The sequence below is a fragment of the Sus scrofa genome, chromosome 3 (genome assembly GCF_054392235.1).
Source record: "Sus scrofa isolate SSC_HxYL_T2T_F1_AM1 chromosome 3, Sscrofa_HxYL_maternal_Yorkshire_Landrace_v2.0, whole genome shotgun sequence".
Taxonomy (NCBI): domain Eukaryota; kingdom Metazoa; phylum Chordata; class Mammalia; order Artiodactyla; family Suidae; genus Sus; species Sus scrofa.
The window spans coordinates 41,495,069-41,507,681 of NC_139385.1; the positions used below are offsets into that span (position 1 = coordinate 41,495,069).

The window sequence follows — 12,613 nt, forward strand, 5'->3', positions numbered from 1 at the left end:
AACTCACTTATCTTTGGAGGAGATTTATACATGCTCATGGACTATCTGTTTCTGGAGACTGGTCCTGGGTCAGCATTTAAGAGAATTCTTCCAGGTATGACTTGATGAAAGTTCAGGAAAACCACTCCGTATGAAAGACCTTTCATAACAGCCTTATAATGCTCCCCCTGGAAGGCGTGTGCGAGGGAGAGTGCCCGTCATAATTTATCAAAGCAAATTAATACTGTTGGGCTAGTAATTAAAGATCCTCATTAAGAGGCATAACTGCTCTCCCCACCCCCACCCTGCGTTAGCAATAAAAATGCACTCAGGGCGTCAAGAGGTTATAGACGAAAATCAATAACCTGCCATTTTATAATTAAAGAGAAAATAAATGTTAGGGAAAAGTCCACTAAATTAGGAAAATTACCTTTAGGAGAAATTGAAAATATTGATTTTAATTTACAAAATATGTGAACTTTTCATGCCCCATTCTGAGAGACAATCGGAGGCCGGGTTGTTAATTCTGCATAAGCTTCAGAACTATCAATCATTCTACTACGGGAATATTATGATCTTTGTCATTAACGCACAATCTTATACAGCGAAATGACTCATAAGAGAAGGCTGGTTCTCTCGCTCAGGCAGATACAGGGCTGGCCTGTGAAATACCCACAGCAAATCAATGACAAGGTCTTCATTTCAGCTTTGAGGCACATTTAAAATTCCAAGATAAATCCAGACTATTTCTAGAGCTGGGGAAATTTTAAATGCCCCCTAAATTCTTAGTCATGGATATTTAAATGGATAACATTAGTAATTCTGCCTGGATATGGGAATGCATACATTCTATTTTACAGAGAGGCATCCCACAGATACAGGGGCCTGAAACATTAGGGGCACACTAGCAGGATTCTACTTTACGGGTCTTTAAGTATTTCAAAGGAATTTTTCTGGAGTGTTGACTTGCGGCAACATTTCCCCACATTTCTGAATATCATGAACTCTATCTACGTACACAAAGATACAGTCCAAAAGGGAGAAAAGCTCCTGATTCCTCAGGACAGCCCAGGCATGGACAAAGATGTATTCCTTTACTATCCATGGCCCCCGAATGGACATGCTGAGCCCTTAATTCTCATGAAGTAAGATGAGAACTCATAACCAACAAGGACCTGCTGTATAGTACTGGAACTCTACTTAAGATTCTGTAATAACTTATTCAGGAAAAGAATCTGAAAAAGGATGCATATGTGTATATGTATAACTGAATCACTTTGCCGTGCACCTGAAACTAACACCACATTGTAAAGCAACTATTCTTCAATATAAACTAAAAACGAAGGTGTTCTCACTGTGGCACAGCTGTTTAAGGATCCAGCATTGCCATAGCTGCGGTGTAGGTCACAGCTGCAGCTCAGATTTGATCCCTGGCCTGGGAACTTCCACATGCCATGGGTGTGACCAATAATAATAGTAATAATAATAATAATAATAATAGTAACAATAATACATTAAAAAAAGAAAGGAATCTCTTAGTCTAGTGGTACACTCAGAATTCAGCAGAATCAGTTCTCAGTTAACTTTCTCCCTTTGGCAGAGAGGTGGGACTTTAACTTACTTATTAGTCAATATTTATAAAGCGTTGGCTATGTACAAAACACTCATCATATATCAACCCATGAACTTCTGATAGATACCTGTGAGTGATTGCTATCATCTCCCATGTAACCGATGAAGATGCTGAGGCACAGAGAGGTTAAGGAACTTGCCTAGAGTCACACAGCTGTCAGGTAGAGGAACCAGGATTCTATCCCGGGCTGTCTGAGAGCAATGTCCACATTCCTCACTCTGCTATGTGTCCCCTCAGGAAGTGATTCCCACCACATAGTCATGGGTAGCCTTATAGCTAGGTCTCTACTCCCCCACAAGTGTCAACACAACTATGTCACTACTGTGGAATCGCTGGACAGAACCCCAGCTTGTGGTCAAGTTCACAGGTGAAGAACAACCACACATATTGCCCACCTGGAACCCAGAACTCAGCTACCACATGGGGCTGTGCCAGGTTTACCATTTTTCTTTTAAATCAATTTGGTTATTGTCCTAGAAGAGCTGTCTAAGCTTCCTTTGTTCCTTTGTCATCCACTAGGGTCGATGCCTAGTTTCAGGAAAATGACAGAAGTAGAGCATCTCAGAAGGGACAAAGCAAGGACTTACCGTCAAAGGATCACTAAGGGAGTGGACCTAGATCAATGACTCATTTGTTTCTCCTTCTTACAAAACAAGAGCCACCTCAAAGCAAGACCTCTTTTCAACCTCCAGGTGGCAAATCTCCTCAAGTGATCAAGGCAGCCTCGTTCGTAAGCAGGGAAATGAAAGGCAGAAGGAACAGGCTAAACTGTGCAAGAAATCTCAGCCGCTGTTGCTTCTGGGTTATTCTTTCCCCACATCTGAGGACCAAGTTTTCTGGGACCGTAGATTAGAGGAGCAGTGAGTGGGTGGAGGGAAGGGATGAGAAGAAAGGTATATACCCTCAAAGGCAAAGCAGAGAGAAAGGGAATCATTAAGGGAAGATGGCTAATGAAGAAAGAAGGACCACTGAGCTTAAAGTTTTCTAAATAATCCTTCTTTGCAATTCCAACACACTGCTGCACTATTGGGAGAATGAAGCCAACTCTCTGCTTTGCCAAGGGGAAAAAAAATGCAACTGCACATGGCTAAGAAACACACTCAGGCACCTTGAGGTCAAACAGGCAGCATCAGCTCTCCATTTGTTCAACATACTCTTGAACAAAGTCTCAATGCTTTTTTTGGAGGCAAAATCCATGGGAAACGTTAAAAGAAGCCACGGCTCCATGCTCCCCACCACAAGGTAACTCGTGTGATTCCCCCTGTATTTATTTGTTTGTTGCTTTTTAGGGCCACAGCTGAGGCATATGGAGGTTCTCAGGCTAGGGGTCGAATTGGAGCTACAGCTGCCAGCCTACACCACAGCCACAGCAACACAGGATCCAAGCCACGTTTGTGACCTACACTGTAGCTCACAGCAATGCCAGATCCTTACTCCACTGAGCGAGGCCAGGAATTGAACCCATGTCCTCATGGATACTAGTTGGGTTCCTTCACGCTGAGCCATAAAGGGAACTCACCCCTTTATTTTTTTTGAAAGGTGTTAAAGACTTTTGGTTTTGCCTACCAAAAAAAAATCATTCGAAACTTGCTAGGATACTTGGTTCAGATCATTTTAGGAAACCCATTCTTTACCGGCAGGCAAAGCACATTTGGAAAAAGACCAAGAAGACATCATGCAAAGAGAAACTCTTTACCTGCATAGAACTCGGGACCGTAGACTGCACCCACAACTGGATTCAATTTCCAGCCTTAAAACAAATATACAAAAGTGTTATCATCACATTTGCTTTGACAACCTAACATCACTGTAAATTAACTCCAAGTCAAATATATATTATAGTCTTTTTAGAGCCGCACCCACACCATATGGCAGTTCCCAGGCTAGGGGTCGAATCAGAGCTGCAGCTGCCAGCCTATACCACAGCCACAACAATGCAGGATCTAAGCCAGGTCTGCCACCTACACCATAGCTCATGGCAATGCCATATCCTTAACCCATGGAGAAAGGCCAGGGATTGAACCCAAGACCTGATGGATACTAGTTGGGTTCACTACTGCCGAGCCACAATAGGAACTCCTGGGTTGGTGCATTTTTTTTTTCAATTTTAAAATTTAGAGGATATTAGGCAACAAAACATTCGAATACTATATATAGGAAAAAACAGATCTATGCTTTTCTTTGATTTTCTATTAATACACGTTAATAGCACGTGGACTTCTGACCAGCTACAGGTGAACTTTTCAAAAATGATATGGTAATTGATTTTATCCCATATCGATTTTTTTCTACAGCCCCTGTAACTATCATTTTTGTCTTCTTTCATGGATCACTGCTAAATAATCCATCACATCCCTTTGTATTGAGTTTGCCAAATTTTGGATGCTCACATAAACAGAATTCTTTGCAGAAACGTCTTTCAATACTTGTCCTTCCTAACTATGACCCAGAGACTCTACAGAATTCCAAAGTGCTTTTTAAATCCCAAAGAGAATGGCATTATCCACTACACATCGTGTGGAATACATTTCAGAGAATACAAGAGCCATAAAAATTCTTAATCAACGCACGATGGCTAAGGCAACTTTCAAGCAACCGCTATACAGGATTAGCAGAATCCTATAATTTTCCAAATGTTCCGCATGGTACATTTTCTGGAAAATTAATCCTAGCCCTTTAGAAACTTTTACTCAAGAAAGGAGCACACAAGAATATTTGTAAATTGAGAGCTCTCTTCCTTGCAAACCCACTGGGCAGTCTTCAGGGAAAACCCTCCAGAAGTGATTACATTTTAGGGTTTGGTGATCATTTCCTGCTCCTGCTGGTAAGTCTTTATGAAAACGTCTATTTGAGAATGACTGGAATACAGACAAGGTCAGGTGTGCTGCCTTTGGTGGAAAACTTTGTATCCCTGGGCTGGGGGTTAATCATGGAGGCCCTTTACTCAAGGCTCCTGAGAAAAGGCAACGGTGAGAGTTGGGATGTGAGAGAAGATATTTCCAACAACAAGAAGTCTCTGAGCTCTTCCCAGCAGAGAGAGGCGTCCCTCCCCATCATCTGGTCCTAGTGATGCACCTGTAAGAATGGCTGAGAGGTGGCCACAGTCTACTGATACACTAAGGAAGACAAAGCCTCAATACTGCGATAGACTGTCCCCTGGATGGACCTAAGACCTTCCCAGAACTTCCCAGGAATGTTTTGTTTCTAAAGACTCTCAGTCCCAACTTCAATAAACTACCTGGTTTACAGTCCCCAAGATGATCTTAGAATAGGGTTTTCCAAAGGGTTATCCTTGGATGACTTGAGAGGTGTATTAATGGGAAGCTCCTGACCGCCATCTTGGACCCACAGAAAGAGACATGAAATCCTGAGATGCATTGTCCTGGGGGTTTCTGAAACTCCATACCTTCCTCTCTTACATTATACAGATCTTATAGAAAATTCTAGAGTGATGTAAAAATAAAAATTACCCCAGACATTTCAGAATATCAACTATTTATAAATGTGGGAAATGACTTCTACTTAATCAACTGAAATTCACTGGTTCCTAAAAAAGAAAATACCCAATTTCTGAGGCTATGTCTACATTTCAAGTCATTTGGAATCTAAAAGAAAATTGAGCAAACTGGTTGCAAAGAAAGCTTCAGGGTTATCTGGACACAGGTAGAGGTTCTCTTGCTAGTCCTTCACAGAAATTAGAGTTTATGAAAGAAATCTATATGGAGTCACAGTAAGTGAATAATTAGGTGATTAGATTACTGTTTTCCTTCCCTCTGTTCTCCATCTTACACCCTGCTCAGGCTTCTAGCTCTTACTGGTAGTGCGCCAGGGTCTTTTTGATACCAAATATTTTTTTGCATTATTATTCCTTAAATAATTCATTTTGCACACAAGCCTGGACATACCCTTCACTGAGTGTACACCTATTATTAACTTTGATGTAAATCTCAAAGATTGTAAGTTATGCCAATGGTCTTTCATTTTTCTCAAAGAGACCAATTTCTCAGAGGTTTCTAAGGCTGCCTAGAAATCATGTTTCTCTCATCTGCCTTTATCATCCTCATTTCCTTGGGCCAAGAAAACTCCTACATATTTATCCATCCATCCATATCTTCTCTTTCTATATTAGCTATATATATTTGTCTCTTTAGGGCCACACCTGCGGCATATGGAAGTTCTCAGACTAGGGGTGGAATCGGAGCTATAGCTGCCAGCTTATACCACAGCCACAGCAATGCCAGATACAAGGCACATCTGTGACCTAATACCACAGCTCACAGGAACGCTGGACCCCCAACCCACTGCGGGAGGCCAGGGATCGAACCTGCATCCTTATGGATACTAGTCAGGTTCTTTTCTGCTGAGCCACAATGGGAACTCCCTAGTTAGCATTCTCTTACCCTAACTGACCACAACAGAAACTCCTATTATCTATCTTTGACTGATCAGTCTATCAGCTCTTGGCAAAGCTGGCCTGATGGTCTTCTTATTGACCAATTCCTACCAGCCTGCTAGGTCTCCCCCTGGAAAACTTCCTTTCAATATAAAAATAGAAACGAGATGGTGTCCTCCCTCCTCAGGAGATATGTGGCATCTCACTCTCACAGGTATGAATTGAGAGAGACCACTGACAAGGTCTCTTGGACCAGAGGCCAGACAGGCATCTGTGAGCAGCAAAACAAAATGAGATGGTGCAGGTGGCCCTGGGAACATCAATGCAGGTTTTCCTTTCTTCCCGTCACTGGTCCTTTCTCCTAAATAAGGCTGCTCTCTTCCCATGGCAAGAAAAACAAAAGCCTTTCTAAACCCCATCACAGGCATGAAAAACCAACTTCTCACCTCCCTCCTCCCCTGAAATGCATTCCTCACCAAGACGTCCCCCTTCGGCGAATGGCATCTCCATCCACTGCTTCCTCAAAATGAAATTCTTGGTCAATAACGTCTTGATTCTCGTAACCCACGTACAATCCATTAGTAAATCCCATTGGTTCGACTTGGAAAAGCCGTTTCCACTCTCCACTTCCCTTCCTGACCAAGGTCACTGTCCCAGCCCCAGACACTTCCATTTCTGACAAGACCATGGCCATCAAGTCCTAACTCTCAGCGTCTCCTCTTCCTCTTTATATGGTGGGCCAAATCAATTTTTAAAAAGGAAATCAGACAAGCCATCCTGCGACTTAGAAGTCAATGGCTTCCTTCTGAACTTAGAACACACATTTTTACCTTGGCCTGAAAACCCACACCATCTAATCCCTGTCCATTTCCTTGGTGCCACTCTTCCCTTCGCGTCAGGCCATGGTGACACCGGCCTGTTTCATCTTTTCAAAACAATCCAAGATCATTCCAGATCAATCGAGACCATTCTGGACTGTACCTGCTGCTTGGAGAACCCTCCCCAAGGGTTCTCAGAGATGACCTCATTATCATTTAGGTCTTGAGAGTCTGCCCAGGACAGCATGCTTAATGCCTCTTCCCTTCCTGGTCTCAGGGCTGCTCCCTGATTCATTTCCTGGTTTTGTTTTCTGCAAAACTGTTAACACCGCCTGGATTTATCTTTGTTCTTTCTTTGCTTGTCCTTAATTGCTTCTATAACCATTCTCTTTCATTAAAGTTGATGGGAAAGTGAACGAGACTGACTGCTGTCCGAGGTGAATTCCCAGCAACTAAAACTGTGCTTGGCAAATAGTCGGGGCTCCATAAATATTTACTTAGTTTTTGCTCTAAAGGAACTGAAAGTATAAAGAGTTTTTTTTACTAATGGACTCATTTCTTTGGGGTGAGAATCTCCTTCCAGCCTCCAATGACCAGCTTCCCTATATACATCTAATTAAAAAAAAGATCCTGTTAGGGGCCACTGTCTTCAAGACAGTAAAAAGGCAGTAAGACTCCAGCCCTTGAAAATCACCTTTGCTCAGACTTAACAGGGCTCTTGCAGACTTATGTAAATGTATGCAAATCACATGCAAATGGACTCCTAGTCCCTGTGACTCCTAGTACCTGGAAGGGACCCTTGGGATCTCCCCGCTGGAGATAGGAGCCTGCACTGTCAGGAAGATGGACAAAATGATCCTAGTTTTAATTTCTCAGGCAGTTTGTGTACGTCCCCAGGCCTTGCAAACTCAGAGATTTTGATCAAGGACATTAAACCGAACAATGAGGCTTACAACAAAGGGAGAACAGCCGATAAAGCCCGCTGCTCCCAGCCTCCCAGGGCTCCCATACGACAAGGCAATGGAGCAGAGACCAGACACGAGGGGGCTCTCACTCTATCTCAGACACAGGAGGTATTTAGAGACCCCTCTGTGCCTCAGCCCCAAGCGGCTGCATCTAAGTTGGGGCTTCCCTCCTCAGATGGAGCTTCCCATAGGTCATCTGCCGGCCTTTTGTAGAAAAGCCTGGCTGAGATCCCCAGAGTTAACCATGGCTATATCAGGTGTTAAAAGACAAGTCTGAAGGTGCACATAAAAAAAAATCAGCACCTGGCTTCTCTAGGGCTTTGCCGGGTGGGCTCTGAGAAGACCCATTCAAGAAAACACCCTTAAAGACTTGACAGGGGTTTCCAAAACTGCCTACCGAGGCTTTTTAAAGACATATACAAAGGAGTTCCCATAGTGGTGCAGTGGTTAATGAATCTGACTAGGAACCATGAGGTTGCGGGTTCGACCCCTGGCCTCGCTCAGTGGGTTAAGGGTCCGGCGTTGACGTGGACTGTGGTGTAGGCCAGCGGCTACAGCTCTGATTAGGCCCCTAGCCTGGTAACCTCCACATGCCGCAGGTTTGGCCCTAGAAAAAGCAAAAAGACAAACAAAACAAAACAAAACAAACATATACAAGGATGCCAGGGACCTGGTATTTGAAATAGTTCAGGAGGCAGTGCCCCAAATGAAAAGTCAGTTGCACACTGCATCTGGTTAGCTCAGTAATTTTTTTTTTTTTTTTGCAATGTATATTTATTGTCAGCATTTAAACTTCATCTAAAATACAGGACTTCTGCTTCTCTGCAAACAGGAGCAGAAATGGTCACTTTAGATTAAGCATCTTCCATGGACCAATTCACTGGGGGTGACCAGAGACCACCCCTCTTAACCCCCCTATTATATATATGTCTGGCTTGGAGGCCAAATGTCAGCCATCTTTTATCGTTATTCTGCACTTTTTTTTTTTTTCTTTTTCTAGTAGAGAAGTATTTTGCTTTCTCCAGTATGAAAATGCAAGATAGTCCAAAAAGGCTGCAAGCTTCTCAGATCCTCTCTCTTTGCTTATTTATTTTACCTGCCCAGCCTCTGTTGGTATCTGAATATTTGGTGTCTAAACTCTTATGCCTGTCAGGAAATTCAGCTTACTATATCTACAGTCAAAAAAGGAACAGGGTGCAGACTTGTGGCTGCCTGATGGGAGGGGGAGGGAGTGGGAGGGATCGGGAGCTTGGGCTTATCAGACACAACTGAGAATAGATTTACAAGGAGATCCTGCTGAATAGCATTGAGAACTATGTCTAGATACTCATGTTGCAACAGAACAAAGGGTGGGGGAAAAATATAATTGTAATGTATACATGTAAGGATAACCTGACCCCCTTGCTGTACAGTGGGAAAATAAAAAAAAAAAAAAAAAAAAAGGAACAGGGTGGATACTTATTACAGAGATTATCGAGTAATTAAATGTTTAGGGTGCTTTGTGGCCCTGCCATGGTGTTGAGTACTTGACCTCCCGTGATCATCGCAAATCCCTAATGGAGGAGGCTCTGTCATATCCATTGGTTCCACTTGGGAGAGCTGGTTGAAGAGTTTCAACCACCTGCCTGCAAGTTCAACAGCCAGTGAAAGGCAGGGTCTTGGGTCTTTCTGTCCCACTTTCATACCTCCTAGGATCTCTGAGAAAATAAAAGAGCTACAACCAACACCCATGCTTCTTCTACATCCAGGAAATCCCCGAGAATCTGATTCTCAACCTGTCCTATAGAGGAAACATTTGATCTCTAACAAGCACAGTAAACCCTAACTCCTTTTTAGGTGCAAACTAAAAGGAAGCCCTAAGAAAGAATAAGTTCACATGACTTGTTGACCCACCCAGACCCAGACCTGCCGTCTCCAGTTTATCAGACTTCCACAGGTAAAACAACCAAGCCCATGAATCAGTTGACTTTCCAAGGACAAAGACAGCCTCAAGGAGATAGTTAAATTTTTATACCATGATCTCAACCGCCATCCCGGACCTACAGAACTCAGCACACGACCCCCTGTCTATAAAACCTGATTCTCTCCCAACGGCGGGGGCGGGGGGGAAGGCCTCTGAGTTCCTCTTGCTCAGGGCTCCCGCCCACTCTGCTGGCCAATAAATCTTGTTTGAGGTCTCACTGCTCTGGTCCACTGTCTTTCTTTCCCTGCCACTCTAATACTCTCTTCTGAGGGTTGGTATCCTCAGAAAAAATTAGCAATACAGAAATAGCCCAATTTCCTCTTTGTGGAGCTTTCTGATGGGGAGGGTTTCCAGATCCCTACACCTCATTCTACAGTCTTCTCTTACATCCAAGTTCAAATGTCCCAGAACAAAGCATCCATACCCTCCATGATACTGACTATGGTCCTCTATAGGAGAGCCCCCTAGAATCCATGTCTCATGTTTAGGGTCCTGTCTTATCCATCATTGGAAACTTTGCAGCTGCTGAAAGTTTTGTTGGATGCATGACGGAAGGAATGCCTGAATGTGATGCTGGCATTGAGAGGTATGTTTGACCATTTGAAATGACCTCAAAATTTTATGACTCCAGCAATGCATCATTTTGCTGAAGCATAAGCTTGATGGTTTGTGAGAATGAATAAGGTAGCTAATGAATGAATCACATGAATCGCTTAATTTTCTCATCTCCATGTGACTTCATTGGTCCTCGTTTCTCTTATCTGCACCCCAGTTATTGAGGTATAATTGACAACTCAATGCAACCATATTTGAGGTGTACCACTTGTTGATTTGATATACATGTACCTTATAAAATTTCTGCCACAATCAAGTTAACATAATTATCATCTCACATAGCTACCCATTCTTTATTCTCTTTTTTATCCCTTCCTTCCTCCCCCACTCCGTCTTTCTTTCTTGCTTTCCTCCCTTCCTTTCCTTCTTCTCTTTCTTTCCCTTTCTTTTCCTTTCTTCCTCCCTTCTTTCTTTTCCTTCCTTCCTTCTTTTGTGGTGATAATATCCCCTTTTAACACAGTCATGCTTGTTAAGGATCTAAGAGTGTCCCATATCTTTCCAGTTATGTAGGATTGCATTTTATGGGAAATTTTATTTGTAGATGTGATACTCAGGAATTAAGGTTGGAAAAACTTTTGAGATGTGCTTTTCTTGAATACCAAAATTCTCCACCCTCTCCTCTACAGAAGCTGACTGTGTTTATGCAAGTTAGGACTTGCATTTGTCTTCTTAAGTCAGTTCTCCTGCGAGTGTCCATCCATCCTTTAAATGCCATACTCAGAGCATGTGACTGAGCCTCTGTGTGCTCTGTTTCAGGTACATGGAATGACAAGTCCACATGACTATCTGTGGAAACTAAGAATGCATGGTTCTCCAGGACAGGATGTGAGATATTGATGCCAACATGTGGCAGGAATCTGCGGCTGCATGTTGAATAATCTTTTTGTTTTTGTAGCTGGTTGCTTAAGTGCAATTAGGGAAGATGATGAAAGTGATGCACTCAGAATGCCAGCCATGGCCACCAATTACTTCATCTCAATTGGCCTCAAATTCTAAATCTTTACCACAGGAATGGGATAACTAAGTCTTTTTTAGAGGACTTCATAGGGACCCAGTGCATTTAAAAATGCTTAAGATAATGCCATACAGTCATTGTTCCAGAAATATTGGCCATTAATGAGTAGGCTTTGAACTGTGTCTCCATGTCCAACGAGTCCAGTTTTCAGCCCCTGGGGAAGACACTGATCAAGAACCTTTTCTTTAAAATAAATATGCATCTCCATGGCTTAAGGAACCAGCCTTGGCTTCCCTTGCATTGTGCACTCATGTATGCAGCACACACTGACTCCCCTAGGCATATGCGTGAAGGTATGCATACGTGCAAACACATACACACACACACATACACGTGCACAATTGCTACTTCATAATTATAGAAAATGCCCAATAGTCAGGTTGGTGTCATTGTGTGCTGACTCTGGCAAGTTGCAGAGCTATCATTCCTATCCAAGGAGAAAGACTCCATGACACATAAATCAGAGATTTGCTGCATTTCAGCACTGGGCATTCAAAGTCTGTTGTGGATCATTGCCTATTCCATTTAAGGCTATGACTTGGGTTGTTGGCGCTGGGAAAATGGGTTAGCAGAATAAATAATTATTCTGGTCTTTCACTTTAGAGCCCTATTATATCGAGGGGATATTTCTGTTTAACAGCACCTCTTTAAAAATAAGAACAAACTGACCTAACCACATTGGTAGGCAATGGCACAAAAGAGAAGAAAAACAAAAACAAAACTACCAAATGCCAAGAGTGTTTTTTACAACAAAAAAATTGTCAGTTAGTATGTAATGTCAGAATCAATCCATATATTCATTTTATGGAATATTATGTAACGAATAAAAAGAATGAATTTAGTCTGTATATAGTTAACCCTGAAAGAACTTTGTACTGATTTATAAAAGCCAATTAGAAATATGTACATCATGTTCTCATAAAAAGCATGCACACAGTACTGCAAATATTGTACATAGATACTACATATAAATGCAAGAAAGTGCAAAATGGCTCAGGGGAAACAAACCTGACTAGCATCCATGAGGATGCAGGTTCGATCCCTGGCCTTGCTCAGTGGGTTACGGTTCTGATGTTGCTGTGAGCTGTGGTGTAGGCCAGCAGCTACAGCTGTGATTCAACCCCTAGCCTGGGAACCTATATGCTGGGAGTGAGTGTGGCCCTAAAAAGACAAAAAAAAAAAAAAAAAAAAAAAAAAAAAAAAAAAAAAAAGAGAGAGAGAGAGAGAAAGAA

General features: G+C 42.5%; 1 protein-coding gene across 47 annotated transcripts in view; it reads right to left on the reverse strand.

Moving 5' to 3' along the window:
* RBFOX1 (RNA binding fox-1 homolog 1) overlaps positions 1-12,613 on the reverse strand; it is a 2,264,635-nt gene that overhangs the window by 117,379 nt on the left and 2,134,643 nt on the right. For all 47 annotated transcript variants that reach the window (XR_014840851.1, XR_014840853.1, XM_021088068.2 and 44 more), the window contains one exon: positions 3,309-3,362. Coding sequence is in view for 45 of the 47 variants with exons in the window: in XM_021088068.2 (XP_020943727.1) it covers positions 3,309-3,362 (54 nt within the window). In the remaining 2 variants the exon portion in view is untranslated. The remainder of the gene's footprint in view (positions 1-3,308; positions 3,363-12,613) is intronic.